Source organism: Protopterus annectens, chromosome 2.part1, assembly GCF_019279795.1.
Source record: "Protopterus annectens isolate FY-2018-M chromosome 2.part1, PAN1.0, whole genome shotgun sequence".
In the NCBI taxonomy this organism is placed as follows: Eukaryota; Metazoa; Chordata; order Ceratodontiformes; family Protopteridae; genus Protopterus; species Protopterus annectens.
The window spans coordinates 337,565,079-337,584,814 of NC_056729.1; the positions used below are offsets into that span (position 1 = coordinate 337,565,079).

Here is a 19,736-nt window from a genome sequence, read left to right on the forward strand (position 1 = left end):
GAGGGCAACCTGCCAGCAGGATTACCCAAATGTAATGACTGCAACAGTGAAACATGAACATCTCGGTCATTTTGGCTAAAATAGTAGTAGTCTGTTTGATTCGAACATTGGTAGGATGGAATACACCCTCAGAAGCTGGTGCCTGCACAGTGGCGCCGGACCCATCCAAGGTAGAGACATCCGCAGGTTTCATAGTCGAAGATGCATCTCGCGGCATACCGGACTCAGAATGGATCTCAGCAGAGGCCTGTGAATCCAGAGAAGCAGGCATCAGCGGCTGCGAAGGCACCTCACTGAGTACCGGCAGACTGGCTACTAGCTTAATGGAAGAGTCATTGGCAGTTTTGGACCTATGCGGTCCATCTCTGTCTTTATCTTTACGTTTTTTTCGGAAGATCGGTAGTCGGATGGCTTATTGAAGCCATTTCGGAATACGGAGAATAAGAGCAAAAGAATTTAGCAAAGAAGATAGCCCAACGACGAATGGTTCGGGTGTTAAACAAGGCACAAAAATGACAGCGAGTAACGTTGCGGTCTGGGCCTAAACAGGTGACGTAGCAAGAATGAAAATCTCTGTTGGGTATTTGCTTTCCACAGGCACGACAATTGTTAACTTTTTCTGACATCAGTTAGAGGAAGAAAAAAGGATGCCCAACGGGGTACTTAGCTTTGACTTCAGGATTATAACTCAAAAACGAAAAATTTCAGGTAGCGGCCGACTGGCACTTGCAAACTCCTTCTGCTTCAGGCTCCTCCTCAGCAAGAAAGACTGATGTAATGGTGTTGGCTGCCTGTTTTACACCCCTGACGACGTGACATCATGGAAGAAATGACAGCATCCGATGCAGGAAATACTAACACTCTGGTATTCGGGTCGACTGAGGGCTACCTGCAGGCAGATAACCCAAGTGTGATGACTGCAACAGTGAAACATGAAGAACATCTGGAGGAACAGCAGAAGGGGAGGGGGATTCAACTCAAAGAAGCTCAAAATACCTCTTTTGGGTATCAGACATTTGTGAGATATTCCATTTGAAGTAGTCTTTCATTTTGGTGACAGTCTCACCAAATGTGATATCCTCAGGGGGTGAATCTCCCACTATAGATTCCTCATCAGGAGAATAATACTCCTGGGGTGAAGCAATTTGGGAGGTGTAAGATATGGAATCCTCAGAGGAGGAAAAGGATGCATCATGCTCTTCTTCCCTAGCTTGAGATGTTGGGGGGGGGGGAGGCTGAAGCAGGCCTAGGGCTGAGCAAAGGTAGAGCAGTGGAGTATGACGCTGAAGGCCTAAGGGCCATAAAGGCCTGCATCAGGGAAGAAGTGAAGGACTGCCAGTCAGGTAGGCCTTCTGCAGTGGGAGAGGCATGCTTGGTTTTCTGTTTCTTTTTTGCTGGGGTAGACGTTGGAGCAGGCCTGGAATCGGGTCTGGTAGGAACCATATCCGAAGGGAGCATCCCTGTGGGAGGCTCCACAGATTCTGGTTCCTCCTCGACCTTGATGGTAGTCAGGGTCTGGGTTGGCTCCGGGGACGTGCCTGTCGTCGGCTGAGCAACGGCTTCCACAAAGGTAGTCGCTGAAGTTGATGGATCTGCCAGGCATCCCTCAGCTCCTAAATCGGCAGCTGGTGGGGTATCCAGTAATGGAGCGGACGATGAAGGCCTAGGAAACTTGGCCTTCTTACATGGAGGTTCTGACGCAGGCTCCGAGGCAGGATCCATTCTTAGGGCTAACCGCTTAAGGTACTGTATTTTTTAATAGAGCTTAAGCGCAGCCACATGGCTGCGTAGGGTCTTCGGCACAAACGATGGACAAATGGAGGAAGAGGTGTGGTCATGCTCCCGGCCTAAGCAAAAAACACACCGATCATGGGAGTCTTTATGGGGTATCTGGTGCCCGCATTGGCATTTACCCTTTTTACCTGACATCGGCTATAAATTGCTACAACAAACCAAGCCTAAGCAATAACCATCAGATATGAAGGAAAAAACCCAACGGGTTACTTAGCTTTATAGAGATGTCTGATGTGAAGGAGAGGACACACGATGCATCGGTTGTCTGCGGTTGAAAAGTTCTGAGGATTGACAGTGCAGATGTCACATTTAAGGCCCCTGGTTTACGGCCTTACGTGTGACGTCCTATGCAGCTGCAACAACCAAGCTGAAACTTTTGTACAGAAGCAGACGTACGAGTCACCTAAGGGCAGGAAATTACACAAGAATACTGTAATATAGGAATAGAAGGGCATCTTGGGTACTTCTGTTGCTATTTGTTTTCTGGATATGTAACAAATCTATTTGCTTGGGATCAGAGGATGCCTTGTAGGCTAGGTATAGATCATCCTGCAGCAGTCCATAGGAGACAGAGTATAGGGATACAGCTTTGACATGGTTCACACAAGACTTATTTACTCCTTGTATTCTTTTTTGGGAGGAATGTCTCTGGTCTCTCCGGCTGTTGCAAGTGTCTGGTTAGGTACATGCCAAAGGGTGTTTTGAACTCAATGAATGGTTGGATGAAAGCAGAGTACAGTGGAACAATGACCTCCTTGGCCCTGGATACTTTCTCCCTATTTATAAACTATGCAATGCAAAATGATCTTCTCATCACAGTAAACATGTGGTGGTCAAAGAACAGGTTACTTTCAACATGGGTTCCCAGATTCCTAATCACTGCATCTACTTTTAAGGGGTGCATTTTCAATATGATAATTTCCAGGGATGGCAGTCTTTCCAAAGGATGATGATATGCATTTTTTCACAACATTTTAGTCCACAGCTCTGGCACCAGTTATATGTCTGCATCAGGCTCTCTTGATGGTTATCTGTCTCTAAGGGATTTAATGACCATGCCTAGTTTACAATCTTCTGCACATTTGGTCAACCAGAGACCCTTGATGTTTGCCTTGACTGTGGGATGCCTGTAGTGCAGTGGTTCCCAAAATTGTTTGATTCTCGGCTCCCTTGCTGATTCCAGGTTTTCCCAAGGTGCCACCCCCCCTCCCCCAGCGACATGCATAAAGTGCATATTATAGAGCTTTGTCAAACCATAAAAAAAAATCTACCTTTGACTGAACTGTTAACATCCAACCCAAATAAATTTGCACCCTTTCAAACTGTTAGAGATCACCTTCCAAAACTTGTACGAAGAAAGTCATATCACAAAAAACATCACTACAACTTTTACACAATTTAAATAAGTTTAACAGTGACACCTTCATATCCAACCTAAAGCATTATAATTGGCAAATACTAAAAATCTCTGCCCCAGGATGAAATTGTCACTCATTTCAATGAAACCTTTCTCAGTTTGCTAAACCAGATATAATCATAAGGTATTGGCAGAGATTTTCAAAATGTGACTGACTGCAATCTAATCAATGCTAATGGTGCAACCTCTGACTTAGTTTTGTTACCCATTCTTTACTAGTCAGAAGGGCTTGGTACATCTGGTTATCACTATTATTTTTTTACAGCAGTGAGTAAAAGAGTAAGCAGATGCATATCTTTCCTCTGGGTAATATCCATCCAAACATAGCAACTCCTTTAACAAGCTCGAAACTTTAGACTTAACATGAAAAAAATACACACAACTGTGAATACCATTACTAAGCCTGGGAACACAGTTATGAAAAGATAAAAATAGCACTGCATGTTAACAGAACTAATCAGCAATCACTTAAAGGCTCATATAAACTTGTATACACGCACACACACACACACAAACACACACACACTTCCCCAAACATAATCAAAAATTTCCTTACTACAGCAGGTCTGTTTTCACACTCCCGTTCCCCAAACATAATTAATTTCTATCGTAGTTCACATACTCCCTCCAGTTTAGGTCCTCTGTTCCCCAAACATAATTTCCAGTTAGCCATGTGTTTCGGCTAAGTGGAATTTACAAATTCAGTCTTTCGGCTTTTCCCGGTTAGGGGTCGCCACAGCAGAAGTCCAGTCCGCTAATGATTGGCAGTGGATTTTTACGGTGCCGAGGTGCCAGCTCGACGCCCAGCCTTCAAAGAAGGAACACCCATTCACGCATGAACCTACCTGCATGTCTTTAATGTCACTCGACTGAGGTGAGGACATGCAGACTCCACACAGAAGGCACTCCAGCCGAGAATTGAACAGGAGAACCTCTTGCTGTGAGGCAACAACACTAACTGCTGCACCACAGTGGCATCCGGAATTTACAAATTCAGTAACATTAAGAAAACATGATCAAAAAGTTTTAATTGTAAACATCACCAGTGTTGATTCTATTGGAGAAAAAGAGGATAGATTCCAGTTATTATGCATTTTCCTTCCTGGACTGCAGACAGACGTTAGACAGAGGTGCTGATCTTCCCTGATATACTTCATGAAGTTCTAGTGTTACACTAGAGCTGCACTGTTCTATAGTATAATCTCAACTTCTGGCATGACCTTAATTAAAGTGACAGGAGCATTCCCCAAGCACAAAAAGCTGACCTGAACTAAGTATTAGCTGACACGAATCAAAATACCTAAAAGGGAATCCTTGACCAGCATTAAAAATGGACTTGAATACAACTGCTGCAAGATACAGCTCAAGAGCAAAAAACAAATGCTTGATAATCACAAGAATACCAAAGAAATGCAAATTAACAAACTGTAACCAAAACATTGATACTACTATATACCAAACGACAATGAAATACTACGGAAACAAAGGTGCAGGAAACAGTTCAGCAGGTCCAACACCAAAATCCAATCAGAAGCAAGATTAAAAGCACCTGCAACAGTCCATCACCATGGTCTAGGAAAAAAAAAAAAGCGATTCCTGCCAAATGGAAAACCACCCATGTCATCAGCTATTAGATCATGCAGCTGAAAATTCAAGCACTCTAATACCTAGCCGCCCAGAAATGTGCATCCAAAGAAAATGTTGATTCCCAGTTGTCAAGAACAAAACTAGACTCACAGGTATCTGCATAATATGCACTACCAATACCCTGATCCACACCACTGTTAGTGTACAACTACAGCGACCTTCAACCAAAGCCAGAATCCCCATATAACAAGAAATTTAGCAGGCATCGCAGCTGCAAAGCAAGGGAAATATCACCAGAAACTGTCACTGCAATTCACCCCAGTGTGAGAAACAATACTAAAAATCTCTGCCCCAGATGAAACTGTCACTCGTTTCAATGAAACCTTTCTCAGTGTGCTAAACCAGATATAATCATAAGGTATTAGCACAGATTTTCAAAATGTGACTGACTGCAACCTAATCAAAGCTACTGGTTCAACCTCTGACTTAGTTTTGTTACCATTCTTTACTAGTCAGAAGGGCTTGGTACATCTGGTTAGCAATGTGACCATGAGCAAGACTGCTCGGGGAAAAGGTAACTATTAGTGAGTTAATCCAATCAACACAGACAATGAACCAGAATGTTATCACTCAAACTAAAAACCTTATATGTTAATGATGAAAAAATGGCCAGCAAAATTGAACTAAGTAGTACGAAATATTTGAGTTAATGTTTCGTGTCACTTCACATCAGTTGCTCCTAATTTATTCTACCAGTACATTTACTACCACAGTTTTAAACATAGTTGGATCACCTATAATACAGCTAAAGCAGACGTTCCCAAAAGTCATCCGTTCCCGCTCGCAATAGCCAGGCCAGCCGGAAATGCGTGCAAGACGTCGATGTGAGCTCCATGAGCTCAATACTGACAAGCTGGTAGCCCTGACAGAGCCAACGTCATCGCGCACATGAAGACATCAGCTCAAACACAGTGAAAATTACAAAACAAAAGGAAAAAAAAAAAAAAAAAAATCGTAAGTGAAGGGTATTAGTTCGTGGTGCCCCTGTGAGGAAGCCATGGCTCCCCAGGGCGCCACGGCACACACTTTGGGAACCCCAGGAATAAACTCAATTTGCAATTCCGGTTGTAGTTGCACTGGATTTAATATCTTGCCCTTCTGGTTCCTTAGGGACAAACCGCAGTATAGACCTGTAAATAATTAAAAGTTGCTTTGAGTTTGGTCTGTGTCAGTTAACAATAAGTAAGCACTAAGCAGACAATGTAGCAACATTAACATATCAGACTAAAATAAAAAAAAGCAGTGCTGCTTCAGCAGTACAGCCTAGTATCTTAAACTACACTACATCTATTTCCTCTACTACTACATAGACACAAGACAGGCAAATACGTTGACACAATCTATGTAATCATGTCACGACATTTAAATAAAAAAATTAAAAAAAAAAAATACAAAACTGCAAACAATACACAGTTACACACCATTTTCTACAAACGTTTTGAAACGACAGATAATGAATCTGTCTGAATTTGCCAATAACATTGTCAACCGCATCAGAATTCAACTGTTACGGAGCGCATAACACACACAGTTACACATGTCACATAAGCAACTTTTACAAAGCTTTATCACTGTTTGACACACTGTACAGTAATCTGAAAAAAAGACTTGTTGACATTTTCACCTGCTACTAAAGATAAGGAAGCATTTTCGGGTACACCTCGGGAGGTCGTGTGATGAGTCACTAAAGTTCACATCAGAAGGGACAGATACTGATCATTTCTGCACCGACACTCCTGCTCACCTGTGGGAGAACTACGAGTGCACTTGTCAAAGGACAGGTGAAAAAAAGGAAACCGGCCTCTGCTCCACGGACAGCTGATGCTGGCTGCCATGTGTCACAACTCACTCCACTACCAAAAGCACCCATTTGTAACTCTTCTGCCAGCTTCCTCTTCTTTTCGGCTCCAATAAGCAACTCCACAGAGAAGGGATGATGACCTACTGGCTAACAGTGCAATGTGCCCAGTTAAGTCCCTCCCCAAAATAACAGTCAACTGAGGAACAGAGAGAGCGGGGAGGGGAAACAATTGAAAGTCAGAGCTTTAAAGGCCCAGACAGTGGGATCCTGCAGCTGTTGTTGCAGTAGTCAGCACCAGCACCCCTGTGGTAAATACCTATCCTTCATTTTAGTATAATCCTCCAGAGTCCTGCATGCTCACGCACACACTCACTCAGCCTGCAGCTACTTACTCCACAAGAGTTGAGATTGACGCGACTCCTTTTCCCCTTCCCGAAAACAGGAGATGTTCGTATGTCTTAAATATTGCTCTTGCAAGTTTAGAACATTGCTACAATAACAGTTCTGTTAGAATGCATTTCCTGGCAGATATGAAGTCTGATACTCAAATGTCTGCCACTTAGTGACTTCAAGCGTCAATGATATGCTAGAAAACCACAAATTTTATGAGGAATGGATAAAAAAACATGAAGCGAAAAACTGAACAATTGACAGAGTATGATTTAAGACAAAAACATTCATTTATTCACACTCCCCACCATCAGTTCTGAGTTTTTTTTTTTTTAACTATCAGTTCTGTAAATCATGATCAGATCCCTTACTGGTTTAAAAGCAACTATCATGAGTTCCTCAGCCTAGCAGCTAATTTTTAGTGGGCAGATGACCTTTAACTGCTGCTTGTCTGGTCTTTCATTTCAGTGTGGAACTTGGAAGGAGTTACTCGGCTGTTCCCCATGCACTTTTGAAACAAACCAGAAACATGGAGCGATCCAAGCGAGGTTCAGGAAGGCAAAATATCAAACAAGCTGTGTTATCATTGGCAGGGAAACCGTGGCATTACTGACAAAATTTAGCCACTGTTTGGCAGGAGAATAAACCATAACGGAGAAGGTGATGTTTTTCTTGTTTGCAGTGGACTGACTGGCTGCAGCTGGGTGATGGTATTCAGGAGCAGCAGGTTATAAACTACAGTTGTGCATAACAGATATTCTCTTTCAGTAGGTTCAGGTTGCTATAATGGAAGCAGTAACTTAAGTAAAACGTTTTATAATGTTATCCAGAACAGTAAACTCTGGAGGCACTTTTCTCAGCAGACAGCATCTGTTTTGTTTGTAGGTAAGCATAAACAACTTTTTTTAAGCTTTCCCAGGAAAAAATCGGGATCTGAACGGGAAACTCGGGAATTCATGGCACCCCATTATTTTGCCTAAAAATGGTGAAATACAAAGGAATTCGGTACAGTTGAGAGGTATGAGATTCATGTCATGGATGTTAAGGCACTGAACTTCATATGGGCATGAGGTCTGAATCACACAGTTCAACAGCTTATTGGAGGAAATTCACACTCACGATCTGCCATATCACACTGATGTTCATTGGTTAAGCCTGAGTCATGCTGAAGTGCTTTTATGAATTAATAAGTGAAATACAGAGGTTTATGCATAAGGAAGGGATGTTCAGGAACTGAAAGACAATGAATGGGTTCAAGGTATAGCTTTCATGGTAGATATGACAGAACACTTGCATTACCTGAATATAAGGTTGCAATAAATTGGTGACAGATTTACATGACCATATTTGCTCCTATGAGTTGAAGCTTAAACTTTTTGAATGCCAACTAGCAAGTAATACTGCATACTTTCCAACTCTGAAGTTCTTGCAAGACACACCTGAGTTTCATTGTGATAACACCGAAAAGTACTGCAACAAGATTTCCAAGTTAGTGAGCGAGTTTGGAGAAAGATTTGCAGGCTTTAAAAACCTTGAGAAGAATTTTTCTGTTTTCCACAGCTCTCTGTTAGCTCTGATGAGGTACCAGAAGAGTTTCAGTTAGTACTAAATGAGCTCCAGTGTAATTCTATGTTGAAAGATATGTTTTCAAGTGTTGATATCGTCACATTTTATCAGCATGTTGGGCCCAACATATCCCCAAATTAAAAGTTTGGCTTCAAAGATTACTTCAATGTTCGGCAGTACCTACGTCTGAACAACTCTTTTCTGTGATGAACTTGAAAAAGTCTCGACTTGGGTCTCAACTTACTGATGAACATCGCAGCTCAACACTGAAGGTAGCCACTGCTCAATCCTTAGGGCCAAACACTGATGCACTTGTGCAGGCCAAGAGGTGCCAAGTTTCTGGCAGCAGTAATACCAGGAATTAAGGTAAATAATAGCTTGATTTTCTTTGCTTGTTTGATTTTAGGTTACACATGATCACAAGTGTAGATTAATTACACCTTTCTTCTTATTATTACTCCCCTAATAAGTGGTCTTGATCTGCTCTTAAGTATCTGGCCCGTGTACTGTACACTCAGATGAAATGTGGCCCTCTGAGTAAATGAGTTTGACAACCCTGATCTAAAAGGTACTTAAATACCTAAAAATATGAATTCTTGAATTCAACTGGTGCAGAATAATCTAGTTATGACTAGTGTGACAAATCCTACCCACACTAAATTACCTCAAAACAAAACAGAAATCAAACTCCTAAACACGAAAAGCATATGCATTAAACCCGGGGTGGCTGCATCAGTATTGGATGTTCTCTTATGTATGGCTCCCTTATGTAGCAAAGGTCAGAAGATTTGGGATTTTTGCTTGAAAGTACCCTAAAGCAGACTCCAAACAATTCTTTCTCAAGTAGATGGCAAATGTTGGAGGTCCGATGGGGAAGAAAGCGGTAACATGGAATATGTGTTTTAGAAATGTAACGAGTTGGCAAACTTTAAAAAAATTCCCCTACAGAGTGCTCTGTCAGAAATATTGGGTGAGCAAATGGGTAGGAAATGTTTTTTTTTTTTTCAGATGGGATACAGGATCGGAACTGCCCAGACATAGCAAGGCCTTAAGTTTAATTCTGGTGGCTGCCAAAAAAGCAATGACTAGAAAATTGGAATCAAAGTCTAAATCAACTGTACTTGAAGTAATGAATGTTGTAACAGTGAGAAACGAAATGGAAATGATTTTTTTTTTAAATGGTTGGAGCAAACTACATAGAAAAAAAAAGAGAAATTGTGAGAACAGTACATACAGAATAATGTTTTGGAGGAGGAGTGATGTAGGGGAAGGCAAGAATTGAGCAATTTATGTAATGTTAGACTGACAATTGTATAAAAGCATCTATGTAATGTATAATGTTTGCAACCCTGAACATGTTAATATGGTTTGTTTTCTTTTAAATAAATGCCTAAACATACATCTTTATGCTTTTATATATTTTTTATATATTTTTATATATGCGCATGTCTTAAATGATAATTCAATAAAGATGTTAAAAAAAATACGGGATGCTTTCTGAAGTCATACTTAATGCTGAAACATTTTAAGTTATTCAGACAAAACAGATACCAACCTTGAATAACTCATAAAGGTCTTCACAGAGATCCTGTACAAAGTTCATATCTGAAATACGAGGAAGTATCAAGTCTCTCGTCTCTTGAGAGAAAGGAACTTTAGACTGAGGGAGCCACGCCCAGTGAAATGGATCTAGATTTAGTAAGAAATAATGAAAATCAGACTACATAAAGGATCATATTTTACGTCATCTGTTTCAGACTCAGATTTTGGTAAGCCTGGTAATGTCCATCTGTAAAATCAATAAATGTTTGTATTTCTCACCTCAGAATGGCTTAACATTTTTTTATCAATGTAGCAATGTTGGACACGCCAAAAAGTACTTCAAAAAGTTGCCTAATGTAAACAAATAATGCAGATGCAACCCTGCTAAACACTATTAAAATCACCTCTGCTTTTTGACTACTGCACTGCAGACTGTGCAAAAACTCAAAATAACAGCATCTGTAGAACAGATGTTTGCAGCTGTATTCATAACATTTCACTGTTAGAATTACTAAGGCATGACTGCTTGAAAAAAAAAAAAAAAAAAAAAAAAAAAAAGTTCCATCACAACTGATGAAGGATCCAAAACACCCACATGCACAATCAAGAGACATGTAACCAAACTTAATACATTAAATATACAGCCACAAATCAGCGGGGAAGAGAAAAGTACAGTTGTGTACACTTACCATAAATGTAGATGTTCAAGTGCATTCACTGCTGCAATTATCACATTTGGGTTATCTGAATGCAGGTAGCAGTCAGCCGGTCTGAATACCAGAGTCTTTGGATTTCTGCGTCGGATGCTGTCACTTCTTCCATGACGTCAGGTCGTCAGGGGGTATAAAACATGCAGCCGATGCCATTACATCAGTTTTCTTGCCCCAGATGTCAGGTGCCCTCACAATAGGAAGCAATTATATGGTATGGTACACCCCCATCAAAAAGCAAATACACATGAAAAATATATATACCAAACAAGAAGGAAAGGTAGAGCCAAGAGAGGTCAGGGGGCTGGAGAGAGGGTAACCAGGACTATAACAGTGAATACACTCGAACATCTACATTTATGGTAAGTGTACACAACTGTAATATGTTCTTCATGTTTCACTGTTGCAGTCATCACATTCGGGTTGATTCCCAAAGCTAAGGAAGGGAGGAGGAAGTTAAAGAGCATTAGGGCCAGCTATTAAGCCCCGCAAGACTGCTGTGGCAAATCCAGCTCTGGATTTAGAAAAGATAGGTAGGTGGTAATGCTTGGAGAAGGTATGTACAGAGCTCCAGGTAGCAGCTTCCAGGATTGTCCCTGGTAGGGACTCCTCTGAGAAAGGCTGTAGAGGTAGATGCAGCCCAGGTGGAATGTGATCTTATCCCCTGTGGGGTAGGTTTTCCATGGTGCTTATAGCAGAAATTAATGCAATGGTTTATCCATTTGGAAATGGTTTGCTTTGAAATGGCCTTCCTCTCTGCCTCTGCAGCAAAGCCAACTAGCAGCTGGTCAGATTTTCTGAGAGGCTTAGTCCTGTCCAAATAGAATCAAAGTTGTCTGTGGATGTCCAGAGTGCAATATCCGTTCCCCTTTATTTTGTGGATTAGGGAAAAAAGTAGGCAAATGAATGGATTGGTTTAGGGCCACACTAGACACCACCTTGGGCATAAAGGAAAGATTAGTCCTGAGAGAAACCCTGTCCGCATGGAAGATAATGAAGGGTTCCACTGCCATGAGGGTCTGTAATTCAAACACTCTTCTTGCTGAAGTGATGGCTAGAAGTAAAGCTGTTTTCCAAGAAAGGAATTTCAACTCTGCTGTAGCAATTGGCTCAAAGGGGGGGGGGAGCTTTTCCAATACAAAGTTAAGGTCCCAGGCTGGAGTGGGAGCTCTCCTGGGGGGGGGGGGTCTTAAATTTCTGGCCCTTCTAAGGAATTGTTTTAGCAAGGGATGAGAGAAGAGGGGTGGCTCAGTGTTATAATGTGCTGAAATGGCAGAGGCATGAATCTTAATTGAGGAGAAGGATAGGCCCTTGTGGAGCATTTCTGTTAAGTACTCTAGAATATGAGGTAAGCTGGGCACTGTTGTGGCCATCCCCTGAGTCTGTCTCCAGCAGCAGTATCTTTTCCACTTTTCAGCATAGGATTTTCTGGTACTAGGCCTCCTTGCCTCCAGAATGACATCCCGCACCTGCTTCCTGAGGGATGCTAGAGGAGAGATCATGGAATTAGCCAGGCTGCAAGGTTCAGGGTTTGAAGCTGAGGGTGCAGAATCTGGCCCACCTGCTGGGACAGCAGGGAAGGGGTCTGAGGCAGGTACCGTGGTTGCAGCAGTGTCAGACTGTGCAAGGGGGTAGTCTGGTGCAATCAGTATTGTTCTTGGCTTGTCCTGTTTGATCTTTAGTAGAACCTTTGAGAGGTGAGGCCGGGAGGGAAAGGCATAAACCGAGAGGCTTTCCCAGGTAAAGGACAGGGCATCCACTTTCCAAGCTTGACTGTGGGAGTTCTGGTGCAGAATTTGTTCAATTGGTAGTTCTGAGGGGAGGCAAACAGGTCTACTCTCTGGGGTCCCCCATTTGTTCAAGAGGATGAATATCTTGGGTTCTAGTTTCCATTCGTGTGGGTCCATGAGATTTCTGCTTAAGTCGTCTGACAGTGAATTTAGTTTGCCTGGCAGGAATTGAGCTTGTAGGTGCACTTGGTAGCTCAAGGCTGTGCTCCACAGAGCCATGGCTAGTCTGTAGAGAGTGTAGGAGCGGGTTCCCCCCTGTTTATGTACCACATAACTGTGGTGTTGTCTATCTTTACTAATAGTTGTCCTGTGAGAATAAGGTCTTTGAAGGCTGTCAGAGCATTCTGTACAGCTAACATTTCTTTTTGGTTGCTATGCAGGTGCATCTGTCTCGGGTTCCATTTGCCCTGAATGCACTGCCCTGCCATGTGAGCCCCCCATGCATAGTCTGATGCATTTGTTGTTAGGGTTTGGGCAGCAGGGGGTAGAGTGAAAGTGACTCCCTTGTTGTGGTAGCAGGCCTCTGCCCACCCAAGAAACTCTGTTCTCAGACAAGGAATGATAGGAATCATTGTCTCCAGGTCCTGAGAATGTTGACACCATAAACTTTTTAGATACCTCACATGCACTCTTGCATATGGAATTAGCAGAATGCAAGAGGCCATGAACCCCAGGGCTTCCAGTATTTTCCTTGCAGACAGCTGGGTTTTTGTGGCCAATAGTTTGAAGTAGGTTGTCAAATAAACTTGTTTCTCCGGAGTGAGGAATGCCATCTGGGAAGTTGTGTTCAAGCTTGCTCCCAGGAATACAATCTGTTGGCAGGGTACTAGGTGAGATTTCTTTTCGTTGATGGTGTACCCCAGTGAGGATAGAAGTTTCTTTACAAATGCCAGGTGCTGTAATAGCAAGTCCTGGCTTTCTGCCTGAATCAGACAATCGTCCAAGTATGGGTAAATTTGAATATTTCTCTGCCTACAAAATGCAATGGCTGGAGCTAGACACTTTGTGAACACCCTGGGCGCAGTAGATAAGCCAAAGGTAAGTGCAGAGAACTGAAAGTGCATTGAGCCCGCCCTGAAACGTAGGTATTTTCGGCAGGATTCTGCTATTGGGATATGCAGGTAAGCTTCCTTTAAGTCTAGGGTTGCCAGGCATCCTTGGTTAGCATAGGAAGAAGCTGTTGAAGGGTTAGCATTTTGAATTTTGGAACCACCAGAAAGGTGGAGAATAAAGAGGTCCAGGATAGGATGCCAGGAGTTTTCTTTTCTGGGTACCAGAAACAGTCTTGAATAAAAACCTTGTCCCCTTAGATCTGCTGGGACAGGTTGAATAGCCCTGATACTGAGAAGGGAGAACACCTGCTGTTGGGCCTCCGTCCATTGATTTGGGGGGAGGTCTGGCCAACCACTTGGGGGTGGTAGTGTGTGGAAGTGGAATCTGTATCCTCGGGAAACTATGTTCAAAACCCATTTGTCCTGAGTAATGAGTTCCCAGTTTTTTGCATTCAGGGCGAGCTTTCCTCCTAAGGGAGCAAGTAGTTGAGCAGGGCTTGGAAGGGTTAAGGTTAAGTCATTGTGCCATTTTTCTGTAGGGGGATGGCTTACTACTCCCTGCTTTGGAAGTGGAAGCCCCCCACTGCTTAGATCTGTGCGTAGCCTGAGACTGAAGTCTTGGTGGTCTGCTGTTCCCAGGTTTGGAATGAAGACCTGGAAGGGACTGGAAAGGACCAGTTCTTTGAAGGCCAATGCCTACTGAATCTGGGAGGCTGTACTTGTAGAAAATCTTTAACAGTTTGCATAGATTTAGCTTTTTCCTCCATCTTTTTGAGGACTTCCTCTGCTTTGTTGCCAAAAGGTGGTCTTGGTTTAAGGGTGCATCCAGTAATTTAGCTTTAACATGATCCGGCAAGGTTTGCTCCTTAAGCCAAGCATGCCTTCCAAGTACAGACCCAGTGACAGCAGCCCTGCAAGATGCTTCTAAAGCACCAAAACCACATTGCAAAGTATGTTTACCAACTTGTTCTGCAGAATTCATTAAATCTTGCAAGTCTTTGTATTCAGTACATTCAGGAATCAACATAATTTTCTGTTTAAGTAGTCCCATAATATGCTGCTGATACTTTAGCATATGAAACTGGAAATTTAGAGCCCTAATGGCCACAGTAGCAGAAGTGTAAACCTTCTTACACCATCTGTCTAAGGCTCTAGAATCTCTATCAGAAGGGGTAGGGTCTTTGGCAGCAGTAGCCTTAATGCCTTTTGGTCCTTGGGAAATGGTCTCTGGATCCGCAGTAGGATTCTTAAAGAGGAACTTGTGAGAGTCAGGTACTCTGTAGTACCTGTCAGATTTACTAGGAGCTGGAGGGTAAAGTATCTGGGGTAACGCTAGACTCCAAGAAAACATCACCTACAATAGCCAGAACAGGAGGGAGAGCTAGAGGTCTGTGTTGAGGCAGGAGTAAGAATTCCCAAAGTCTCTTTTTGGACTCAGAATAGTCCTGGCTTTCCCAGTGGAAATGCTCCCTAAGGGTATGCAAAGTTTCACCAAAAGAAAAATCTTCTGGAGGAGAAGCAGTGGGAATGGGATCCTCTGCATCAGAATCCTCATAAGTAGATAAGGGCAAATCCTGGTAATCAGAAGGAGCAGAGATATCAGATTCCTGATCAGAAGAATCAGAAAGAAAATCGGTTCTGGGTCTCTTAGAGGGGGAAGGCTGGCTTCCCCTAATTGAGGTAATAAGGTCTTCAGCCATTCTAAGCATTTGTTTTTGAAGCATATGGGCCTGAGTTATCGGTTTGGTCGTCTGTTTTCTAGGCATAGTGCGAGTTTTAGGCCTGAGGAATTCGGTACTTCTAGTAAGAAATGATGCTGTTGGTTTAATATGAAAGTCTGTAAGCCTGAATACACCCTCAGAAGCCGGTGCCTGCACAGCAGTTCCGGACCCATCCAACGTAGAGACATCTGCAGGTTCCATTCTCGAAGAAGCATCTCGTGGCATACCAGACTCCGAATGGGTCTCAGTAGAGGCCTGCAAATCTGTAATAGCAGGTATCAGGGGCTGTGAAAGCGCCTCACTGAGTACCGGCAGACTGGCGACTAGCTTAACGGAAGCATCATTGGCAGTTTTGGAACTATGCGGTCTCTGTCTTTATCCTTACATTTTTTCGGAAGATCGGTAGTCGGATGGCTTAACGAAGCAATTTCGGAGTATGGAGATCGAGAATGAAAGTATTTAGCTAAAAAATAGCCCAACAATGGATAGTTTGGGCGTTGAACAAGGCACAAAACCGACAGTGAGAGACGTCGTGGTCTGGGCCTATACAGGTGACGCAGTAAGAATGAAATGAAAATCTCTATGAGGTATTTGCTTTCCAACAGGGTATTTATCTTTATTGAAGACTTCGGGTCTGAAACTCAAAAACGAAAATTTCAGGAGTCGGCCGACCGGCACTTGCAAACTGCTTCTGCTTCAGGCACCGCATGGCAAGAAAGACTGGTGTAATGGCATCGGCTGCATGTTTTATACCCCTGATGTCATGGAAGGAATGACAGCATCCGACACAGAAATCCGAAGACTCTGGTATTCAGGCCAGCTGAGGGCTAACTGCAGGCAGATAACCCAAATGTGATGACTGCAACAGTGAAACACAAACATCTTCACAAAACAGCATACAAACAAGGATCCTGTACCTTTTATAGGTCAAGGCTATAAACTAGAATCAAAACGATATAAAACTACAATCAAAAGTCAATCCTATTGTAATATATAAAAAGCTATTTTGAGAAAAGTAGAAGCAGAATAAATTGGTCTGACTGCCAAGACTATTCTGGTCACAAATGACAGATTAGTTTTTAAAGAGACACTAACTGTAGGTGCTCAAGCAGACCGGAACCAACAAGATGATCATCAATCACATGAAAGGAAGTTGGTCAACACCAGACTTCCATTCACAGCCAAGTTACCGATTTGTTTTCCAAATAGCTGAATGAACACACTCCCTTTCCAAAGAAGGCTAAAACTTACTATCAAGTTGCAGCTTTACGTAAACAGAGCATAGCAATATATAATTTATTTTACAGAGAAAAATAGTAAAACTTTCTCTGACAAAGCTGCAATGCAAATGCCAACAATGAAAGCTTCACTATCCAAAGGAAACAATGAAATAATAATGGAGGTGCTGCTCTATCAATATAAGCAAAGATATACAGTTATTCCAAGTACTTTTACACAACTATACTTTCTTTAAAAAGAACTACGGCTGTGGTACTAATAACATGGCAAACATTTAAGCAAATGTAGTCCTAAATAAAGAGTGGTAGATTGCTAAGGACTCAAACAATACCTTCCTAAAAATCTATCCTGTCCCCGGAAACAATACCTAGCTTACAGTGTTTGTAAGTGGATATGAATTTCATCACAATGAATCTCTGCATATGGCATGATCCAACATACAAAGCAAGCAGCAGAAATGGGACCAGTCTAAATGGAATGTGGCCTGAAATATAATACACTGGTCAAGTCTCATCGGGGGGGAGGTACTCAGTTTTTCTGATGTTTTTCACTTTATAAACTACATCTGAGATGCCTGTGGACATTGCAGTTGAGAATCTAATAGAATGGAGGGATGCATGGCTAGGCTTTAAAAGGCCCTTGTGGTCGTTAGCCTAGTAAACACCTATGACAGCAACAATCATCCCTCTGCATAAAAAGGACCATCTACAGACCCGTAAATTTGACTAGTCTTGTATGTAATGCCATAGAAAGAATAATCATGGACTGATAACAACATAGGAGACTCCAAACATTGGACCCAACCAAATTCGGCTTTGTCAAAAGTGAGTCATGCCTACTGAATCTGGTGGATTTCTTTGAGAAAAATCACTAAGGCCATGGATGAGGATAAAGTACATACTGCCTACCTCAACCTGGCCAAGGCATTTAAAGCAATTTTCCACTCAGGTATTATAAATAAAATCACAAAACTTGGCATTACTCCTCGTGTCATCCAGATGGATAGCCAAATGGCCCATGGACAGGACACGTGGTTAATGTGGGTGAATCCAGAGGTCAGTTACTTCTGGCATGCCACGACACTCAGTACTGGGACCACTCCTGTTGGGAATATACTTTTGAAGTCAAGGCAAATGTGGAAGGCCTCTGGATGACAAAGTCTGCCAACGACTGCAAGCTGGAGGCAATCAGTGAAACACCCAACAATGTAGATATCACTCCAGTAGAGTCTAGATCAGATAAATGACTGGTACCAGAACCATGGCCTAAAACTAAAAGCAAAAAATACATTATTATACCCTTTGGGAAGTCAAATACTCCTGCAAATTACATCATCAACAGCTCACCCCTTAGAGTGGACTCAAAGGTGAGAGATCTAGGTACACAGATAGTAGTCTGAAATTTGACCGCCATGTGTCAACAGTGGTGAGGAAATCCTTTCATGTGGGACAACTTGTAAGTAAAGGTATGGCAGTCAGATCCAAGGAAATTATAGTTCCACTGTACTCAGCCCTCATTGGACCAATAATTGAGTACAGTGCGCCATCTGGCATGTACTTGACTAGGCACTTACAGCAGCTGGAGAGACCTCAGAGATAACTCACAAAGAAAATACAGGGTGTAAACAACAAAACTAAACCCCATCCCTTTACTCTGTCAACTCATGATTATTAAGGGGTGACTTATGTCTGACCTACAAGGCACTGAAAAATCCAGCCCTGATGGAACTGCTACACATCCACAAGTCATACAGCACAAGGGTCATCCAATCAATGGATCTAAACTTAGTCAGCAACTCATAAAAACTTGCTGGAGAGACAGATATGCATCTCAGAAATTGCCCCTTCTTCGGAACAGGCTTTCTGTTCACATTAAGCAGAGCCCTTCTCTGGCCCTCTTCAAATAGAATTTGGATCAATGTTCGGGGAATCGCATATTCACAACCTGGTATAGTGTCTAATCTCCTATGAACCTATGAAACGGTCCTTTTTTGTTCTCCTATTTAGATAAGAAACTTGGTAGTGGAACAACTTGGCTTGATTGCCAAGACTATTTTAGGCATAAGGGACAGATCAGATTTTGAAGCTACATTATAAATGCAAAATATTAACAGGACTCTTGAAAATTACAGTATACAGTTCAGAAATTCTTTCACAAAATGGATTTTCCAACAAAGACAGATAGAACAATAGTACTCACCAAAGAAGATGACTGAACTGTCTTCAAAGTAACTGCTTGGATTAAACAACCTAATCTGTTGTGCAGTTTGTGAACAGTAATGAGATGCAGACCAAGGGGCTTGGAGTAACTCAGCTCCCCTGGACTTAAATGTTTTAAATTCATAAGATAACATTTTCAGCAAGTGACAGAAATATCATTAGGACCCCTCAATGAAGATTTAGGGATCAGAAGATACTACTATTCAAGTTATATCACTTTCTGGACTTCCAGAAGTATATCAAAAAAAGAGTTGTTTCTCTGGAGAAAAACATAGTTGTGGGGGCCAGGATCATGCGCTGCTAACATATGCAGTCAGATGACCACCTCAGTGGCTAATGATCAAGACATGTAACAAAGTTCTATGGCTTTCACATAACATTTTCCTGTGACAGCACCTTTTATAAGCAAAAGATTAATCCATTAGAGGCACGATGGTGATTACCCACAAGGTAAACATGGACATAAAAGATCTAGACACTATCATAGACTTTCCTCCTACCATCAGGACCTTTTATGGAATAGGTTAATCCACCATAATGCTGTGGTGGCTACCTGACTACTAAGAACAGCACATTCAGCATAGGGCTTTAGCAATTAAAGCATCTGATCAGGGCCTGTGGTACAATTCTGACCTCTGCCTAGTTTGGTTGTTCTGCTGGGTGATTGGGATTTTTCTGGCCATTCAGTTACTGACACCTTCAATGTTGTCTTCATTCCCAACAATATTCCTATACTCCCTAAGTATGCGTATTCTGTTTCTGTACTCTGCAGAACACTGGTCAGGGTGTGAAGCAATCCCATACAGCCACAGATGTTAGGCAATTTGTTCCATTCCTCAAGTCAAAGA

At 42.3% G+C, this 19,736-nt stretch overlaps 1 protein-coding gene across 2 annotated transcripts in view; it reads right to left on the minus strand.

Moving 5' to 3' along the window:
* The window catches only part of PI4K2B (phosphatidylinositol 4-kinase type 2 beta), a gene marked incomplete in the record, with an annotated part of 1,132,580 nt that overhangs the window by 194,521 nt on the left and 918,323 nt on the right, over positions 1-19,736 (minus strand). For both annotated transcript variants that reach the window (XM_044062169.1, XM_044062167.1), the window contains 1 exon segment: positions 10,171-10,304. In XM_044062169.1, coding sequence (XP_043918104.1) covers positions 10,171-10,304 — 134 coding nt within the window.